Raw genomic sequence first — 21,656 nt, 5'->3', positions numbered from 1 at the left:
AAGTTTCTGCATTTCTCTTGGATCCTTCTCTGGTTGCCTACCTTGGTGCCTGAGTTGAGATTCTAGGTCTTGACTTTGGAGCTCTGGACCCCGATCATGATTCTGACAACCTTAATTCTATTTGACATTTCAACCTTGCTTTATATATGCCCCTGGACTAAAATCTCGGGTTAGACTGACCTCATTAAGTAAATGGAGGAAAGGACTGAGACATACATCATTTTTTCCTTTTCTATTTTCTCAAAGGATATGTTGCCCAAATATAGTATTTTATCATAGCCTCTATATATGACATTTATGCAAGCATAAGAACAAGTACTTTTGCACCCTTTTTCCTCATCTCTAGCACCTAATACAGTATGATGCCGTTGTGCTCTATACATAGTTGTCGAGTTGAATTAAAAGAGAAATTACTGACCTCTTCACCATTTTTCTTTCTGCCCAAAGCATACTGTTTTGTTGCTTCAATAAATCGCACAGGTATATTATATACTCGCTTATTAAAGAATACAACTAGTGTATATGGCTGTTTGGAATCATGGCCAGAGCTTTTCCGAATAAGAAATGATCCATCCTGTTTAATAAAGGAAATACATAATTATGGTTAGTATTACTTATATTTTTACAGTGTAAAAATCAGTTTATGAAGAATACCTATATTACACTCCAAAGGTGATTATTTTTAGCTACATGATTTTTATTATTAATTAGAATTTGTTTTATTATTTTCCAAGAAAATAGTCCAGCAAAATATATACTCGTAGAAAATCCTGAGTAAGGTCAATGCTAGCTTTTGATGTGCTAAATAATGTATTATGTTTATAGAATTTAGAAATGTTTGTACAGACATTAAAATCAAACCCAGAAGACTCTCTTAAACTAGGAACCATGTATACCAGTTGCCTATGGGGAAAAAAGGTATCAAACAAATTCCATTCAAAAGTACTATAAGAAAACACACACACACAAACCCAAAAGTACTGTAAGAAGAAAACAGAGATTGGGAATCAAAACTTTCAGCTGATGAAAATTCTCTCCCCAAAGAACTTATATGAAAACAACAACAAAAAATTCTCCAAAACTGTAACATAATACTCCAAATTTTATTAAATATTTTATAAAAATATTCTGGAGTTATAAATTCAAAAATTATGAACAATAAATGGACAAAAAAGAGAATGAAATGCAATAGGAGTTGATCAAACTCAGGAAAAAAGTTGAAGAAAAAGACAAATCCACGTCAGAAACAAAGAAAAAATTATAAAATTTCCAAGGGACAATAGTTTTAAGTGAAGATTTAATAAATGACACTGAAGGAAGATATGGAAACAACTAAGACAATAAAAAAAGAGAGAAATTTAATAAAATAAGTACAGTAAGTTCAGAGAGACAGTGATTAGAATGAAAGAATGACCAAAAAAAGATCCAAAATGCGTGTAAATTGAGTCCTTGAAGAAAAACAAAACAATGGAACAGAACTACCCTTTAAGACTATAATCTAAGAAAACTTACTGGATATAAGAGAAAACTTAAATCTACCTATTAAAAGGGCTTCTTTCTACCTGGGAAAATTGACCTGGCACAATCAACTCAGAGATATATTCTGGTAAAACTATTAGACTTTAAAAACAAAAAGTCTGCAGATTCTACAAAAATCTTTTAAAAATTAAAAAAAAAAAAAGAAATGAGATGGAGGAAGAAAGAGGGAGATGCTTGAAAGAGAGAAGGGAATGGCAGTTTCTTTTGAGTGAGTAAAGGAAAAAGACCCCTTCATCCATAATTGTTGCAATTTTAAATAATTAGCATATTATTAGGATGACAACTGTGCCACTTATAGGCTGAGGGCAAAATACAGAATTTGAAATGATCAAACCTTGTTTGATCTGTGTAATGCCTCTTCAGCAGACTTTCGGTCGCAGGCACCAGCATACCATGGCTTACAGTGGACGTCAGCTTCCTGTGACATGGAGGGCATTGGTGAGCATGAGTTGATCCCAAAACAACTCTGTAACTTCTATGCACCAGACACAAAGCCCCATTTGCATTACCAAGACAAGCCTCACCACATTTTGACCAATAATTTGAGAGTGAGTTTTATGCTTCCTTTGATAAACCACAGGATTTTTTTTTTTTTTTTACTTTTTTTCATTGACTTTTTCCCCCCTCCATTTGGCCTTAACTACTAAACTTAGTACTTGAATATAACTAAATTCCACTAGGTTCCTGAACCATTTATTTCTTTCTCCTAAAGAAGTAATAATCTCCCTTTCCACTGTGCTTTTATTGTTGTTGTTTTATGGAGTGCTTTATAATTTCCAAAGTGTTTTTACAAATATTATCTTACTTGATTCTTGCTACATGCCCTCTTTGAAGACAAAAAGGATATATGCTTTCATCCTTGTTTTACATTTTTACATATTTAACATCTTTACATATCTTTTTACATAAGCTTAGAGAGACTTGCCCAAGGGCACGCAGGGTCTCTTCTCAGTCTCTTTAAACAGTGCTGTCTTATAAATGTGTTAGTATCAAAAGCCTTCACAGATTTATTCTAACAAAATTACGAAGCTTAAATAAAATCTGTGTGAGAGGAAGAACAGTGAAAACAACATATTTCCTTACTAGTTTTGAAGAAACACTAATTGTTTTTCAGGGCATCTGGAATACAAATTGGAATGGTGCAAGGTCTTAGTCATTGAAAAAATCAGATATTCTGTACCCATCAGCCTATGACCACTCACAAACTGACTTAAAATGTATACTGTGTTCTCAAGCTTCACTCCAAACTCTCTCTTCTCAGAAGACATGCCCTTTCCTGCAGTTTCCTGGTAACAATTTAGTGGCATCAAGAGTTCATTTCATACCTGTTCTGAAATAGTGGAATTAGGTGAAAAGCCGGATAATGGCCCATCCACAGTTGGGCTTCCCCCTTCTGGAAATCCTGAAAGGGATTTGAAAAGTCCTTTAATTAATCTTCACTATTTCTTGAGCATATACTATGCCTACAGCCCAGCACTGTACTAGGTGCTGCCAGGGACACGTCTTCCAAAAAAATCCTTAAGGCAGTGGTCCAAAAAATGTGGTCTGAAGACCCCTGGGAGTCCCCAAGACCCTTTAAGCGTGCAAGAGACCTTTTCTTTTCTGATTCACTTCATCTATGAAGCCTGATTTTCTTCATATATTTCAACCAGAAAAAAAAATATTGCAATAGATTGAATGTAGAAAAAGATACAAGAATGCAGCAGTCTATTGTTACTCCAGACACTAAAGAGATTTATAAAATGTAAAACAATGTCACTCCTCCCACTAAATTGCTTTTGTTTGGAAAATATAGATATTTCTCATAAAATATGTTAACATGTAATGAATTTAATATTATTTTTAAATGGATTAACAAATATATTTTAAGTGTCTCCATTTTAGCTCTTAATACACTAAATCTTAATAGAAAGAAACATGTAAACCAAAGCTCTTTAGGTTTGCAATGATTTGAAGTGGTCCCAAGACCAAAATGTTTGAGAATTGGTACCTTCAGGCATGAACTCCCTCAAGGAGTTTACAGTGTAAATGTGGAGCATATGAAATAGAGAAAATACTTAGCTGTATTCATTCACTCTTATGTCCTTGCCAGGGAGCAAGGCATCGGGGATATATAGCAGTTAACAAAAGAGCAAAATGCCCTGCCCTCCTGAAGCTTAAATTTCCGAGATAGGCAACAAAGACATAAGTAAATATATGTACAATAATAGAGAGTCACAGATGCTATGGAGAAAAATAAAACAGGGAAGAAAGGCCTCCCTGAAGTGACACTTGGGTAAGATCTGCAGGTGGAGAGGGAGGAAGCATGTGGACATCTCAGGAAAGAATGTTCCAGGCAGAGGGGACAGTGAATGCAAGGGCCTGGCATATTTAAGGAATAGCAAGGGGGCCATTGTGCCTGGAATACGGTGAGAAAAAGGGAGAAGAATAGGGATGAAGTAAAGACAGAAGGCAATGAAGGGATCAGATTGACAGACCTGGTGGACCCTTAACAAGACTCAAGCTTTAACAAACATGATGTGGGAATCTGTTGGAGGGTTTTGAACAGAGGAATAGTGTGATCTGTGTGCATTGCAGGGTCGCTGCTAGGCTGGAAATAGAAGGCGACAAGAGCAGACAGGGAGGCCTGTTCAGTGTTCAGTTATTTATGTGCTTATTATTATATTACTATCTGTCTCCTTCAATAAAGTTTCATGAGGACAGGGTATTTATTTGTTTTATTCATTCCTGTATCTCCTGTGCCTAGAACAGTGCCTGGCACATGGCAGATGGTCCATAACAGTTGAAAGAATGACTTGGGTCGAAAAACGATAAAAGGGATAATAAAGCTTTTTAATTAATGAAAAATAAATTTGTATAGCCAAATCATTTCACTTTGTGTTGTCAGAATTAAAAAAAAAAACTTTAGTAAAAGTTTCATTTATTTAAGATGAATAAAAATGTTATTAAAACCTAAAAAAACCTTATGTTTCGTGAAAATGCACATACTTTTTTGTATATAACAATTATTCTGTTTATTTAAATGGAGTTAATATTGATTATTTTGGTTTGTATTCCAAATTATCTATGTAGTGCAGAGTTTTTTCTTCTTTTTTCTCCTACATTAAGTAGAAAGCAAATTAAAATTTGGGCAGTTACGTTCTGTAAGTCTGACTTATCTGATTCATATTATTTTTTAGGGTGACATTTGCCTTGGGAAAATTAAAAAGATATTTGCCATATCTTCTTTTCAGGATACCTCTTGTAGATATGTTTTATGATCATTAAAATATACTTTAGATTTAATTTAAATAGCTATTATGTATTGAGGACCTTCTAAGCCCTACCAAGCACTATACCAGGACTTTCCACATGTTACTTTACTTAATCTTCTTATTTTGAAAACAGCTGTATTGTTTTTGTGAAAAAAAAGATGCACAAGCAATAATTATTAAATCAACACTAAAAATAAAAATTGTCTCAAATCTGTTTACTTTTCAAAACAACTCTATGAAATAAATATCCTTGGCCCCATTTTATGGATGAGGAAACAAGCAAGAGAAGATGCCAAGATCTGGAAGTGACAGTGTGGGGTAGAACCTAGGTCTGTCAGGCACTAAGATCCAGCCTTGACCACGACCTGACACTGCTCTTCATGACTTCATTGTACTTACTTGGCGGAGGTATGGGTTTTTGGTGGATGTGTCTGAAAGAAAGAATTTCAGATTAGTTAATGGCCAAAGCACAACATAAATAAGTTTGACTCTTTGTTTACCCCGACAACGCTCTGAACAAAGGGATCAATACGAATGGCCAGTAAAACACGTCTAAAGATAGGAGAGGCACCCAAACCTTGAAGATAAGTAAGACTGGTAAGATTGTTTGTTCCCTTTAGTTTTGAAAAAGGAGGAGGCTTGACTAAGGTGTTATATTTCAGTCAGTCCAATAATTAACCTGGTTAGTATGTCTCTGCAACTCTGCCTAGTTTTATTTAAAGTAGCTTAAAACCTTTCAAACTTTAATTGCCAGACAATGAAATATTGGCTCCTTAGCAAGCACTACCAGCCGATGTTGCTGTGCAGTGTAACCATGCACATGTTAATTCCTGCAGCAACAAGGGGAAACTTATTTTTAAAGGAAAGCATTCTTACTTCTGGGCAGGAGGGAACACTGGTGACTGCGCAGCTTCTTGTCTGTGACTAGACCCTCGGTGGCGTTCAGCAGGTATAGGTTTTTCTGGATTAAGAAAATTCTCATATTAGGATTAGAGTGAAAGAACTGTCCTCATCCCAGAACTTAGCAACATCAGCCAAGAAGAACCAAATCTGGCCAGCTGTCTTCCCAGGAACATGTCATTGACCAGGATATCATGGGTGTCCTGGGTCTGGGCACTTGCCAGCCTGCTGATGTGTTGTGCTACTAGGGCCAGGAGTCCCCTCCCCCAGCAGTGTTATGTGGGCACACCCCACCTCTGTGTTCATCCTCTGGCAATGTCCGTGGAGACTGAACCTGTGGGGTCTGGACCTTTAAGTGCATGAGTACAGGTGGGAGCCGGAAGATGAGCAGGAATTACCCATCCTCTGAGCAACTCACCGCCTACTTCCATGCAGCTGCCACACAGGTATTAATATTACAGCATCCTGGTGTGTCTTGATTAGTCATAAGATGTGGTATACGTAATTTGTTACTGATAAGAGGTAAACTATTGAGTCTGTGAATGATATACTCTTTTTGAAAAATTTATTGGATATAATAATGTTAATTTCACTTGCACTTCACTGTGTTTTCCTGAGCAGAAGAGAAAGGGGTGGAAAAATGGGAATGAACCTGAAATGTAAGAAATTTTGTAGAACTCCATAGTGAACTTTAATGTTGAACCATTAATAAATGTGATCACAAATTATTTTAATGCTTTACTTTCCCTCAAATTTGGTCTGGGGGTGTGTTAAAATCTTGGTATGTCCATGAGGGAGTCTCCCGCATGGAAAAAAGATTGAGAACTATAGAAACCCAAAAGGAATAAAAGTAGTAAGAACTCAGAGATTCAAATCAATGGTAAGGGAGACTCGAGGGTTTTTCATGGTGCACTAAAGTTTGGAAGCCTTGAACCTTGAAGGTGGTAGTCTGAATTTGCGGCAAGTTACTTCGAACAGTTCTGTTAGATGTTTTGCTCATGACTTTAAAACTTGGTAATTTCAGAAGGAGAAACAATGAACACTTTAGATCCTAACAGCCTATGAGCTTTCACCACACCTGCTTTGCCTCTGCCATCCTTGAAACTTCCTTCCTAGACACTCCCTTGATTTGGGGTTGGATGGCCATTGCCTCTGCTCTTGCAATAAGTCACAAAAGAGGCAGCATGCCAAGCTCCTGTACTGGGAGCCCTTTGAGAACAAGGACACCTAAGCTGCAGGGAGCATGCCATGCGCCCCTTCTCTCCCGGTTTGTGGAGGCCCCCACAGCCATGGAGTTTGTACAAGGTGGTACTTACTTCCTACAGAGGCTCAGAGGCTCACTCCCTGCTCCCTGCTCAACAGACATGAGAGACTGCAAGAAAGGAAAGACAGAAAGACAAAAGCATCACAGGAAAGGCAGAAGAAAGCAAGACAGCAGAAAAAGAGTGATGCCTCAGAAAGAGCCAGGGGAAAAAGATGGGGGAAACAGGATGGAAAAAGCCTAATGGAGCAATTAAAACAGAGAGATGAGTTGTAGTGCACACTCAGGGAAAGAGCCACTGTCCATTGTCAGAGAAACGAGAGCCCTTTGTGTAGATCTGCCCATGTGAACTCAGGGAACAGTGAGAACATTCATAAAATTTTTAACCTTGGGTACCTTCAAGTGTGGCATTAGATGGGTGCGGAACCTGAGCTTCTATATAATGTTTTAAGTATTAATATTATAGATGATTCTTACTTCTGTTTTTTTTCCAATATTTTTAAAATACAATTTTTTTAACATGAGAAAGTTCCAAATATATATATGTGTGTGTGTGTGTGTGTGTGTGTGTGTGTGTGTGTGTGTGTATCTATATATATATTAGGCTTTTGAGTCATGATAAAACAAAGGAAGACAAGCATTTGTAGATGTACTAAGAAGACAGACATTTGAACTTTGAAAACTTAGCAAAAGAACTGGTTCATATAAACAAATTTTTAAAAATCTCAATACCTTAACTAAGCTATTAGTTTAGAGTCTGAATGACTCTAAGTTAGTTTTCACATCCATGTAGGGCCATGGCATTGTTTCCTGGCAAGTCATACCTGTCTGAAAACAGGCAGCTTTTTGGCATGTAGATTGTAGCCCACTCTAAAAATTCTGCCCAGTAAGTTCAAGTTCTGAGCTAGTTTTGCTACTCACTACTCGTTGCAAAGTGAAAGAATATTTCGTTTAGAAAATTGAGTTTTATATTTACAATTGCCTAAAAAATAATGAAAGAAATTAAAAAATACATTGCATGCAAATCCTTAATTAAAATAACTTTTTACAGGACATACTTATCTTTCAAAATAATAGATTTACCTTCACAAACACTTGATGCATTCTGTTGAGAGGCAACTGGAGTCTATGTGAAAAAAAAAAAATGGGCAAGGATATTCGATAGAGCAGAATGTGGAAATAAAGTCAGAGCAATATTGTTAAAATAAATATTCTGGGAAAACTTTAATGCATTGCTATTCTTTCAATCATGACAACAATAATTCCCATCACACAGCCCCCAGCCCAACATTTGCATTAAGTGACAAGCAGGTGGAAGTGTCTCCTGGTGGAGCAGGGGGAACCTCCTTGCTCAGTCAGCAGGGTAGCAGCGCTTGCACTCGCGCAGTGGGCATCTGGCCTCTGGCTTTGGTCTCATGGCCCTGCCTTCTGTGTGTTTGCTAAATCACGGTAGGTACCAAGAACAGGTGGGCTTCCTCACATAGTGGGGCTGCCCAGGTTCACCGTGTTTTGGCCAGAATCTGAGTTTAGCCAGGCCTATGTGTGCCTGATACACAGAGGCTTCCTATAAGGGAGGGCAGGGGTGGTGGCAGGCAGGGGCCCGGCCGCCCCCTCTGATCTGCTGAGCACACTCCGTGAGGCCACCAGGGTCAAGGAGGGATGAGCTCCTCCCAGGCAGCATCTGCCCGGCTACATGAGGATTGGGAGTGTCCGGGCAGCAACTTCAGTTGCTAAGATTGCTGTGTTCACCAGAGCTGGAAGCATTTGCGACTTTAAATGAGTGGATAAGAATAAGCACTGCAGGAAATATGAAGCACTTTGAAATTAACTTACTGTCTTCAGTGGTGTAGCTGGTTTTTTCCTGGGGAATAAAAAGAGATTAGCTTTGTTAAACCACAGTGACGACGACGCAGCGGAGCTGTTTATCATTTCACTCTCAGATTTAAACCAGGATGATGAAAGTGATACGAGTGTGTAGAAGACGATCCTTGGAGAACGGCGAGGGATGGAAGTGGGATTTAATTATGATCTTGCCAGCCTCGGACAGAGCCCACTGACAGATGGGGACGGGGTTAGCTGAGGATAAGCAAGAGCCTAGTTGCCAGGGAGTCAGCGGAACTGAGCTCTTGTTCCAGTTCTGCTACTAATTGCTCTGCAACCTCGGGCCTCTTTCTCTTGGCTGTGAGGCAAGCCTGAGCTTTAGTTTCCTCACCTGTAAAATGAGGACCAGAATCGGGGTCTTTGCAGTGTAGCTGCCCAGGCCTCCCCTTCCCCAACGGCACCCTGGGGCCACTTCCCAGGGACAGAGTGGAGACGAGAGGGGGCCAGCAGGTGAGGCTGTAGCCCCGGCCTTCCCACCAGCTTCCGCCCTGCGTCCAGGGGGCTACTAACTCTCCATGCAACTTCTCCGTAGGATTTTATTCCAACAGAAAGATCCAAGACCAAACCAAGTCCGGAAAGCACTGATTTGCAGTCCAGAAGGTGCTTGCCTGCATTAACATCTGTTTGTCTTGGTTCCAATAAAGACTGGAATCTAATATTGCTGATGTTGCTAAGGTTTTATACTTCTTATTTGTGTTTATCTTAAATTCTCTCTCTCGCTCGTTCACTCACTTTGTTTTTGGCTGAGAGCTGAAGTATGAGAGAAGAATCCTAACAGTTACGGAGTGGCTATATGATGCCTGGCACTGAGTTAGGCTCTTCACATGTTATTTAAACCTTACAATGACCTTTTAAAATATTATTATCCCATTTTGGGGATGAGAAAACTGAGGCTCAGAGAGACTAAGTAACTTACCTGAAGTATAAAACTGGGTCAAAAGATAAATGTGCAGAGTTTTGCTTAATAAACCCCTGAAATTAAGGCTTTCTTTGGTTTATATAGAGGCAGAACTAAGATTATAGCCGTGCAGGCCAGCTTTGGATGTACTTAAATGTGCTTTTTAAAAATAACATATTAAGCCAACATAATTTTATGGAGTCACTGTTTGTAATATTAGCACACTGCAATACCCATATTCCTGTTTACAAAGCCCTTTTAAATCCATAAGAAAGAATGGCTCTCACTTTTTCTTTTCTGAGACAGGGTCTTGTCCTGTCACCCACGCTAGAGTATAGGCATGATGATATCTCACCGCAGCCTCGAACCCCGGGGCTCAAGTGATCCTTCTGCCTCAGCCTCCTGAGTAGCTGGAACCATTCTCACTACCATGCCTGGCTAATTTTTCTAATTTTTTTGTAGAGAAAGGGTCTCACTATGTTGCCCAGGCTGGTCTTGAACTGTTGGCCTCAAGTGGTCCTCCCACTGGGCCTCCCAAAGTGCTGGGATTACAGGTGTGAGCCACGATGCCTGGCCTGACTCTCACTTTTGAAAGAAGCCTGAGCATGGTGGCTTTGATGGAGCACCCTGGTGTGTGCTGCAAACGTACATGCATGTGCTTATTCACAGACCGGCAACTACCTGAAAGAGAAGCTGAGGAGTAGAAAGTAAAGATGAAACCTGCTAGACGGTCTCAGAATGACTCAGTGCTGGAGCTTCTGATAGTCAGGTGCCTTGTGGAACATGATATGTCAATGAACTCAAGATTTAACCACAACTTTTGGGAGGAAAGACTCCTGGTTTTCAACATCAGCAGTCCCCCCACCTGGTCCAACCTGCAGCCTGCCATGGGGTGAAGGAGAACTTCAGTGAAAGTCAGCAGGGCACGGGGGTCTCACCCCAGCCCCTCATATCTCGCAGGGCCGCTTCCTGCAACAGGCACTCACCTGGCCCTCGGCAGTGGGGATGGTGCAGCAGGTGAAGATGACTTGGTTTCCCAGGCCCCGCTGTTTCGACCTGCACGAACATACACACGAGTCAGTCCCCAAGTCTTAAAACTGGTCACAGTGAGGCTGGCCTTTCTGACAGGCTGAGAATCATATGCACATTTGTGTTGCTTTCAGTTAAGCATGTAGAGGTAGTTACATTGAAGCTATGAGGGAAAACCTGTGGGCAAAGGTGATGACACCTTTTAAAAATGTCAATGTAGGCCGGGCACGGTGGCTCATGCCTGTAATCCTAGCACTCTGGGAGGCTGAGGTGGGAGGATTGCTCAAGGTCAGGAGTTTGAGACCAGCCTGACCAAGAGCAAGACCCCATCTCTACTAAAAATAGAAAGAAATTAGCCGGACAACTAAAAAAATTATATAGAAAAAATTAGCCAGACATGGTGCCACATGCCTGTAGTCCCAGCTACTCAGGAGGCTGAGGCAGGAGGATCGCCTGAGCCCAGGAGTTTGAGGTTGCTGTGAGCTAGGCTGACGCCACAGCACTCTAGCCCAGGCAACAGAGCTAGACTCTGTCTCAAAAAAAATAAAAAATTAAAAAATAAAAATGTCAATGTATGAGCTCAGAAGTGGGATGTGGAGTAGGGATTCCACCTTAACATTTCTAAAGGACCTTCTCCTCACCCCCATGGGCAAGCAGAGACCCCCGATTCTGAGAGCTCAGTGAAAGTCCAACAAGGGTTCCTTCGGGAGGGAGCCAGGAGCTCATATCTGTGTGCACTGCACAGTGTGCCCAGCAGCAGTGCCTAGGGACAGAGAGGCTCCAAATGGCCACTCCTGGCACACAGCTTCGGACACTGCTCCTTCATAACCACACTTCAATGCAGTCCACACACTTAACTCACATCTGGAGGATTTTCACTCATTCATCTCCCAGTTCTCAGGGCTTTTGCCCAGCACATAGATGGACGGATTGGGACAAGTGGCAGGCTACTGCCCAGAGCTCATCTTCTAAAGTCATAGGGGGACCCAGAGGGCTTTGTCCCCTGCACCCAACGTCCTCTCCAGTACCTGAAGGTGGAAGCCAGACAATCACTATGGAGAAGGCGGTGAGAGAGGCAGGATGGATCTTCCTCCCCTACCCTCACTGGGAGAGAGGGCAGGTGGGGGTGGGGAGCCAGAGCCAAGCCAGCCCCTCAGCATCTCCTGGCTGCCTGCTACCTCCAGTGCAGCCCTAAATCTCTGACTTACATGGTACCTGACCTGGATGTGATTAAACACATTTTGGAAAATAGACTGCTTTTGGAATTTTTGCATTTCATGTGACAATCAACTGAAATGTCATCTGGATATGTGGTATGAGTCCAACTGTGTTTAATTAGCTGGTGTATCAAATTGAATACTTAAGATTGACAGTGTTAAAATACCCTTGGCTACTCATAGATTTCGATGGAAGATTTTTAGGGAAGGGGAAAAAATCTTGTCTGAAAAATAAAGAAGTAGAAAGAAGGTCTAAGTATAAATTTCCTCCCAGGGGTTTTCCCTCTTCTTAAATGCCAAGGGCTCAGCTGACCTGGGTATGTTATCGTTGTCAGACCTACTGCCTGGCTTTCCTACTAAGCTTCCCTTTCTTTCGTATCTCCAAACAGTTTGCAAATGTCTTCCTTTCTTCCTTTTCCCTCCCAATAAATAATTCCTGGAGATCAGAGGATAGCACAAGCACTGGTGGAAAGCCTGTAGTCTTGTATCAGAAGACAGAGTTCTAGTTATTTTTCTGCCACCAAACTGGCTACTGTCCCCTCAGTTTCCTCTGCTGTGAAATGGAGACACCACCACATAATTTACCTAACTTAGAGTTACTGTGATACAATAGCAGGGTAACTTCATAAAATTTAAAGAATTGGCCAGATATGAAATAAGTAATATTGCTGGAAAGAGATTAAAAGTAGTTGAGAGTTAAAAACATTAGGCTAAGTGAAAGGAGTGAGATGCAAAAGACTAAATATCACATGATTCCACCTACATGAACCGTCTAGATAAGGCAAATCTATAGCAATAGGAAACAGATCAGTGGTTGCCTGGGGCTGGGGGTGGGAGCAGCATTGCCTATAAATGAGCATAAGGGATCTTTTGGGGTTGGGTGTGCATGGAAATTTTCTAAAACTGGATTGTGATGGTTATATAATGTATTACTATAAATGTGAGGGTTTGCAAAAATCATTGAATTGTACAAATAAGATGGGTGAGTTTTATGATATGTAAATTATGACTCATATAGGATCTCAGTAAATATGATTATTGTTGTCTTTGTTTTACTGTCTTGTTATCAACCACCACAGTATCTCTACTGTGCCAAGCACTGTGTCAGGTACATACCTTAAATGTACCATTTCTGAGTCTCCAATAACATCAAGTGGAGCAAACTGAGGCTCTGGACAGATCACATAGCAGGGCTGGGGTTTAAGGCTATTTGAGTTTAAAGCCCAGGAAGGCACTTTCCTTTCCAGCCAAGACCTCATAATGTTACTTTGGGGCACGATTTGGCATGTCAGATTCACTGGCTGCTACTTCTCCCTTATGTGGGGAAAGATAAGCAAAACAGAGGACCGCTTTTGTGGATGCCCACAGGAGGACGGAGAATGACCCTCCTGCTGCTCTGGGACTGAAGCCAGACCCAGGGGCCTGGCTGGGTAGGGGAAGACGACCCCAGCAGGGGCGGCACCTGGTACCCTCCTCACGGCCAGGACCCTTGCTTTCTGGAAAAGATGAATTCTTGGTTGGAATACTCCCATGGAGAAAATGGAAATGCAACAGACGGGGACATGTCCAAAAGCATAAAGAAAACAAGAAAAATCAGCTTCATTTTAAATGCACGGATCAAGAAACTTAGTAGTATTTGGTTTAACAGTGCCGGCCTTGTGCTAGCTGGTGCTTATTAAAATTTCTCAACTTGGAAAACAATTTACCCTTAGTTTTTCCTCCTCCCACATGTATTTTATGCATCACCCTCTTTTCAGTTCCACGTTCAATATATTGGTAAGTTTCATTATTCATATTCTCCGTGTCAGCGTTGTGAGCCCTTGGGATTCGACTCTCTTTAAGCTGTCACAGAAACCGCCCATCATTAGTGTCTGCAGCATCCCTTACTCTCAGGCACGCACACACTCCTGCAAGTAAAGAGATTTCAGTCCACAACTCCAGAACCAATTTCGCCGAAATCCAGCTTGCATATTTATAGAGTCGTACATCTCAAAGTCTCTTCCCTTTTTTTAGGAAATAAGGAAATAGAATACTTTAAAAAATGCCCTATCTACCTTCAGACAAAAGCTACCAATCAGCCAGAGATTGCACCATCCTCTTCAAATTCTCATTTAGAGAGAAATCACAATGGGGTTGAATCCTTCCGTTTGTTTAGATCAGAGGTTCTCAGCTGGGGATGACTTGCTCCCCCACCCAGGGACATTTGGCCATGTCTGGAGATATTTTTGCACATCACAGCTGGGGAGGTGCTTCCAGCATCTAGCAGGGAGAGAGAGGCCAGGGACGCTGCCAAACATCCTACAATGCACAGGACAGCTCCCACGGGAAAGAATTATCTGGCCCCAAATGTTAATAATGCCAAGGTTGCGAAGCCGTGGTGTAGAATAAAACTTTACAACAAAAGGAAGAAGCAAAATTGTTCCCTGAGAGTGTTTGCCAAAGTGGTCATGGATTGGTGCGGGTTAAAACAAGGGATTCTGCGTAGGAACAACAATAATGAACAGCTATCGTTTTATGAGTGATTCACCTATATTTACTCATTTAATTCTCACGTTATCCCAGGCATAGGTGCCATTTCCCCCAGTTTTCAGGAGAAGAACCTGAGAAACAGAAGGACACTTGCTCAAAGCCGGCACCCAGCAAGTGTCGGAGCCAGGACCTAAACCCTCTGGCTTTGGAGTTTGGGCTAAGTCCCTGCCATCGGCTTCTCAGGATGAAACACAAAGGCGAGGGCAGAGGCTGCCACTGCACCGAATTTACTAGGTCACCCTCGGCAAGCACCTTATTGGCTACCAAAGAGCTAAGAGCAACTTTGACCTGAGGCAATTGATGTGGGGTGACATTTTGACAGAAACACCAGCCAGCAGCGTTGCCTCTGTTGTGATGCCCATCAGGGGACTATCTGAAGGACAACGGGTGGTTATTCAAAGACACAGGCAAGTAGTCTGATCATTCCTTTTGTAAAATTCATCCTGAAAATTCTGCTGTTTGCACACTCAGGAAGTCACTGAACTGTTCAGGTTTGTGCCTCCCAAATTATTTCATTTCCTCCTCCTTCCTGTAGTTCCTCCCACCTGTATCCAACAATCATATAACCAGGACACTTTTTTCTTTTTTTTTTTTTTTTGAGACAGAGTCTCGCTTTGTTGCCCGGGCTAGAGTGAGTGCCGTGGCGTCAGCCTAGCTCAGAGTAACCTCAAACTCCTGGGCTTAAGCAATCCTACTGCCTCAGCCTCCCCAGTAGCTGGGACTACAGGCATGCGCCACCATGCCCGGCTAATTTTTTCTATATATATATATTTTTTTAGTTGGCCAGATAATTTCTTTCTATTTTTAGTAGAGACGGGGTCTCGCTCTTGCTCAGGCTGGTCTCGAACTCCTGAGCTCAAAGGATCCGCCCGCCTCGGCCTCCCAGAGTGCTAGGATTACAGGCGTGAGCCACCACGCCCGGCCCCAGGACACTTTTTTCTTGTTTGGATTTGGTTTCTTCATCTGATGCCTATAGTATGAAAATGTAGCTCCAGGAGGTTAATGACAAGCTAATGAGCCAGATTCTGAGCTAGGCCCTGGATGCTGTGAGCAAAACATGGAGCTGAGGGTCTTATAGGAAAAGACAGAAATCTGGGAGGTGGGGGGGGAGTCAGGCTAAGGCCATGTGCAGGGCACTGTAGGAGCACACGCCATGCGGATCTAGCCTGTGTGGGGCCAGGCGAGGCCTCCTGAGCAAGTGACATTGAAGGCAAGGTCTTCAAGGAGCTCACAATGTCCTGTGGGAAATTAGAGACGCAAAGTAATCAGGCAATAGGTACCAGCTGCATGGAAGTGGGAAGAGCTGTCTGAGGGCTACAGAAACCAGGAGAAGCTTCCTGGAGGTGGAGGCCTCAAGTTGGGCCTTGAAGGATTAAAATATAGCTATACCAGGTTAATAACGAGTCAATGAGTAATACATCCAGTGGTTAATGCCCTCATGATGATTCTTTAAGTACAAACAATGTTTGGGGATTTGCTCACCCTCTCCACCAACAACCCACCCATAATCTCCACACCTCCTATGACCAGGATCATCTGTGCTCATCTCTGGAAGGGGGTGGGGTGGAGAGTGGGCGAGAGAGGGAGAGGGAGAGGGAATATGAGAATGCACGTGGGAACGCTAAAGAGGAAGCTCCCACACCCCTCTGTGCTGTTCATAGAGTGGGGTGTGGGCTTTGGCTCAGCCTTAGGGGTTGCCAAAGCCTACAGGAGGCAACTAGGAACCACTGGCGTTTGTGGTTTGGGTAGGGGTGACATGAGAACTAGCTTTGTAGTAGGGATGAAACTGGCAACATCTGGAGGAGTTCGGCTGCTTAGTCTCCGCTGCTGAGGAGAGAGCTGAGAGGCAGGGGTGTGGCTAGTGGACTGCAGGCTAGAAGGTGTTAGGCTATTGAGTGACGAAAGCCTGTACTAGGTTGGTGGCAGCTAAAATGGAAGAGCAAATTGGGAAGGCTTTGGAGAGAACACAGGTGCCCTGAGGCATGTAGCTGGAGGCAGGCCCCAGCACACAGAGGAATAAGGGCAGGAGGCGGGGAGGGAGCGGCTGAGCTTGAGGCAGTGGGAGTGCCGGTGTGTTCAGAAGGGAAGTCGGGTCGAGGTGGACACCAGGGAGTCACCAGTGTAGACGTGAGAAGTGAAGCCAGAATAATGGATGAACCCTAAATACACGAACAATAATTCTCTCTCCTGAGCACTTAGCGTGTGCCAGGCACTGCATGAACAGTTTCTCATTTGCAATTTCAGAATCCTCCTGTCACAATGGGGCAGGGACTAGTGTCTCCATTTACAGATGAGAAAATCGGATGCTTGGAGAGGTAAAGTACGAGCCAAGGTGGACCAGCTGGTAACTGTGAGTGCTGAGATTCCAACTCGCATCTGTCTGCCTCAAAACCCAAGCTCGCAGCCCCCATGATATCCTACAGAAGACCTGAGGGACGACGGCTGATCCCTGGAGACATCCTCAGTCAGGAGAGAGGACACAGAGAAGCCAGCAAGGTGCCAGGTGAGGTAGGATGAAAACCAGGACTTGTCTAACAGAGGCCAAAGGGCCTGGGGGGAGGATCCTTTCAACATAGGTGCCACCAGGCAAGGATGAGGATGGGCCTTCTGTTCCCATTCATTAAGAAATTTGGAAATACAACTGATTATTTCTTCATATTTTATCTGAGTTATTTATCTTATTTGAAATAGACTTAAAACCAATCCAAATCACACATATACTTTACCTGAAACTGTTCCTGGAGGAGAGGCTGGCTTTGAGGAGTTATTTGGCTTGACTGATCTATTCACCACGGGAGCTAAAACACACAAATGCGTGTATATATATATGTGAGTGTGTATAATGGTTACAAATACATTCCACGAGGGACATTCACTCTTAGGGGAAAATGATGACCAGATTGGAGAATTTGCAAAGAATGGGAGACACCCTTATTAAATACACAAACCAATAAAAGAAGCCTTCTCAGGAGAAACATCTTTAGAATGAAAATATTAATGGTTAAAAAATAATCAAATTATTTTATGATAGGGATTTTGTTAAAGTGAATACTGGCTTGGAATTCCATTTGCCAAACTGGAGGTCTAGGAGATAAGAGGGTTTTTGTTTGTTTGTTTTTGCTTTTTCTCAGAAGGATGTTGAACCCAATAGGGGAGGGGCCAAATTAATAGCCCCACCTCTCTTGCCACATGCAATACACACTATAGCTCTTGGATTTCTTGGGTTTGGAGCCAGGGGCAAGGAGGGAATGTGTGTTTTTTGTTTCATGGTAATGGGTGGCTTGGGGATTTAGGTGAGTCTTGAAGCTGTTGGTGATATTTAAGGAGTAGGAGAGGGTTGCTACAAGACAGCACAGTAAAAACTGAGTACTGCTAATTTGGAGTTGAGTGTTATTAGATCAGTACTGTCACCTGAAGAGGCATCACCTGTACAGGATTTTATTCTCCATAGTGACTATATCCAGAGTAAACAGGTGCTGTTTCTGTGCCTGATCTGAGTGCATATGGCACTTTTTAAAAAAATAATTCATTTGTACTATCATTTGTTATCCCGTGAAAGGTTTACCAAAAAAATATATATATATATATATATTTCTCATAGGCCTGAGATACCACTAAATATAAAGAACCAGGATGCAGAGCATATTTCACTCTTTCACTTTTTCTGCAGAAATTGTTCTTGGTGCAATATTTACAAAGCCAACATTGTGGCTTGTGGTTTTATGAGGAATCCATTCTAAGCAAGGGTAGCTGAAGATAACAACCCAGGTGCTTTCATGATTTGAGATGGGAGGATTAAATCATGGAGGAGGGAGGAAGGGAGGCAGGCTATGAAACACAGATGGTCGCTCACCGGTGCTCTCTGCCCCACCAGCCAAGGAAGCACATACTGTAGTCATGGAGGAGAGAGGCCTGGGCACCGTCATTTTTGAGCCCCTTAGTGCTTACTAATGAATAGTCCTGCATGTCCCGATCAACTACTAGAAGTTTTCAAGTCCTTAAAACTACAAACTCTTGGCCAGGCACAGTGGCTCATGCTTGTAATCTTAGCACTTTGGGAGGCTGAGGCAGGAGGATCGCTTGAGCCCAGAAGTTTGAGGTTGCTGTGTGCTAGGATGATGCCGCTGCACTCTAGCCCTGGCAACAGGGCAAGACCCTGTCTCAATACAAAATGAAACAAAAAGTCTACAAACTCTTACCTTTTTCAGATGGGGGTGAACTGCTTTCTGTGGGATGAATATAGTTTTCATCATTATCTTCCACAGGAACCACATAATCAGCCTAACAGAAATGTAGAAATGAATGAGGAGAATGCTATACATTCACAGTTGATTGTATGAGAGGGAGGGATGGTTTTTTTTTTTAAGTCTTTTTGAGATATAATTTACAGACCATTAAATTTTACTATGTAAAATGTACAATTTGGTGTTTTTTTAAATATATTCACAGAGTTGTGCAACCACTGCCACAATCCAATTTTAGAGTATTTTTATCACCCTAAAAAGGAACCTTGCACCCATTAGTCATTTTCCATCCACCCCCTCCCCTGACTTAGTCAACCATGAATCTACTTTTTGTCTCTACAGATTTGCCCATTCTGGACATGCATATAAATGAAATCGTACAATCTGCAGTCTTTTGTGACTTCTTTCACTTAGCATAATATTGTCAAGGTTCTTCCATGTTGGAGTATGTATCATGACTCCTTTTTTGTGGCCAAATAATATTCCATTGTATGAATATACCACATTTTGTTTATCCATTCATGAATTGATGGACATTTGGGCTTCTTCACTTTTTTGGCTGTTATGAATAAGGCTGCTATGGCCATTCATGTACAAGTTTTTATGTAGACATACATTTCTCTTGGGAATATACCTAGGGATGAAATTTTGGAGTCATATGGTAGCTCTAGGTCTAACAGTTTGAAGAACTGTCAAACTGCTTTCCAAAGTGGCTGCACTATTTTTCATTCCCACCAGCAATGTATGAAGGTTCCAATTTCTCCACATATTCACTGATACTTGTTACTGGCTGCCTTTTTTATTATAGCCATCCTCATGGGTGTGAAGTAGTATCTCATTATAGATTTGATTTGCATTTCCCTGATGATTAATGACATTGAGCATCTTTTTATGTGCTTATTGGCCATTATATATATTCTTTGGAGAAATGTCTATTCAAATCTCTGCCCATATTTTTCTTTTTTTACCCTCAGTTCTCTACGTCTCAATTTGCCCATTATTAATTGAGTTGTTTATCTTTTTTATTGTTACTAGAGTTCTTTATATGTTCTAGATATAAGTCCCTTATCAGATATATGATTTGCAAAAATTTTCTCCCATTCTGTAGATTGTCTTTTTACTTCCTTCATGGTATCATCTGCAGCATGGAAGTTTTTAAATTTTGAAGTCTTCTTTATTTTTTATTTTATTACTTGTGCTTTTGGTGTCATATCTAAGAACCTATTGCCTAACCCAAGGCCATAAAGATTATATTTTCTTCTAAGAGTTTTATAGTTTTAGCTCTAACATTTAAGTTCTATGATCCATTTTTAGTTAATTTTTGTGTATAGTGTGAGATAGGGGTCCAATTTCATTCTTTTGTACATGGATATGCAGTTTTTTCAGTGCCATTAGCTTTTTAAAAAAACTATTCTTTCTCCATTGAATTGTCTTGGCATCTTTGTCAATAATCAATTGACTGTAAGTAAGGGGAGGGAGTGATTTTATATTGATAAGATACAAATGAGATAACCAGATCTCAAAAGTGGTTTTTACAGCTTTCCCTGGTGGGTAGCCAAATAGGGTATTGGGAAAAACAAAAAACATTTATTTCCAGGTGCTCTTCTAAGTACTTTACATGTGTTAGGCCTGCCTGAGCCACGTCCACCCGGCTATTAGCAAACTCTGCCTCCCCTCACTGGGGTCCACTCTCAGTTATTTGCAGAAATGGAGAGCCTCACATAACCCACAGTATGACTTTGCATTCTGTGTCTGAATGTATACCTTCATATAGATTTGCTGATGCTGAAAGAATTTACAGTGAGACCCCAACAGTTGGTCTCCCCATCCTGTCCCCTGCTCAGCTTCTCCCTGCCGCCCTATTTGCATCCTGGAAGGACAGCATCACTGCTCAGACCGACAGACAGACTGAGGCTCATGAACCATGTTTTTCCCCCTCTAAGTCTGCTGACTTTCTGACTTACACTGGGGTCATAAACTAAAATGTGTACAAGGGCAGGCAGGTGACTGGGATCCTGCAAGAAGCCGATGATGCAACACAAAGACCAGTCCGAGGATGGGGAATACACCAGGTGATTCCCACGCAGGGTGAGGGGATTTGTGTACACATCGTATGAGCGGGGGATACTATGGCAAATGGGACCAGAGATTCACAGCCGAGCTACAGGGGCCATGGGGCTCAGTTGCTTTGAGGCCACAGCTGGCCCAGTGTTGCCAGGTCTTCAGTTTTCAGAAGAAATGAGAAAACTGGACTTTATAAAGAATTTAGAATATGGTAGAAAGGAATCCAATATATATTAAGCCCCTTGTGTGTCAGACACTATATCTAGTGCTGTATATATGTTCTCTTGCTAACTTCTCAAAATAACTGGAAGAGGTATAAAACAGATTCAGAGAGTTGTCTGGCTTGCCCAAAGTCACACAGCTAGAAGGGTCAAAGTAGGAACTTGGGCCTGGATGCTGCCTATCCTGACTCTGTTTTGATGTAAAAGTTCTTTTCCATCTCCTGCTGGGCTACAAATTGCATTAAGGTGGAATGAAGGTCGCTGCACAACATGTATGAACGCCATAGGTTTTATCACCTATAGGCATTTAGCAACAAGTTATTTCGTAGAGAAGCTGCAATAAGATTATGCCTGGTGATGGCTGGGAGTTGTCTTTAATGCTGTTTTGTTTCTCATACTGTTACCCTTGGAGTGTCCTAATGGTTAGTTATACTTGTGGGCTGGTCTTTCTCCTTAAAATGCAAGTACCTCTGGCTGCCATAACACGAGAGACTTTGTCAGTCATTACTACCACAGTTTGAATGAGTTCGCCTGTTCATTTTCAAAGGGGAGCAATTCCATAGGGAATAAAACTAGGTGCTGACAGCAGGGAAATGGATGACATCAACCCAGAGTTGGG

At 41.8% G+C, this 21,656-nt stretch overlaps 1 protein-coding gene across 2 annotated transcripts in view; it reads right to left on the bottom strand.

Annotated features, from left to right (window-relative positions):
* Positions 1-21,656, bottom strand: part of BLNK (B cell linker) — a 63,503-nt gene that overhangs the window by 4,822 nt on the left and 37,025 nt on the right. For both annotated transcript variants that reach the window (XM_045567949.1, XM_045567950.1), the window contains 10 exons: positions 18,708-18,789; positions 17,235-17,306; positions 10,720-10,789; positions 8,788-8,815; positions 8,038-8,080; positions 5,670-5,754; positions 5,193-5,224; positions 2,865-2,941; positions 1,874-1,957; positions 419-574 (listed from right to left, as the gene is read on the bottom strand). In XM_045567949.1, coding sequence (XP_045423905.1) covers positions 419-574; positions 1,874-1,957; positions 2,865-2,941; positions 5,193-5,224; positions 5,670-5,754; positions 8,038-8,080; positions 8,788-8,815; positions 10,720-10,789; positions 17,235-17,306; positions 18,708-18,789 — 729 coding nt within the window. The remainder of the gene's footprint in view (positions 1-418; positions 575-1,873; positions 1,958-2,864; positions 2,942-5,192; positions 5,225-5,669; positions 5,755-8,037; positions 8,081-8,787; positions 8,816-10,719; positions 10,790-17,234; positions 17,307-18,707; positions 18,790-21,656) is intronic.

The sequence above is a fragment of the Lemur catta genome, chromosome 14 (assembly GCF_020740605.2).
Source record: "Lemur catta isolate mLemCat1 chromosome 14, mLemCat1.pri, whole genome shotgun sequence".
NCBI classification, from domain to species: Eukaryota; Metazoa; Chordata; class Mammalia; order Primates; family Lemuridae; genus Lemur; species Lemur catta.
This window is presented reverse-complemented; position numbering and strand designations above follow the sequence as displayed.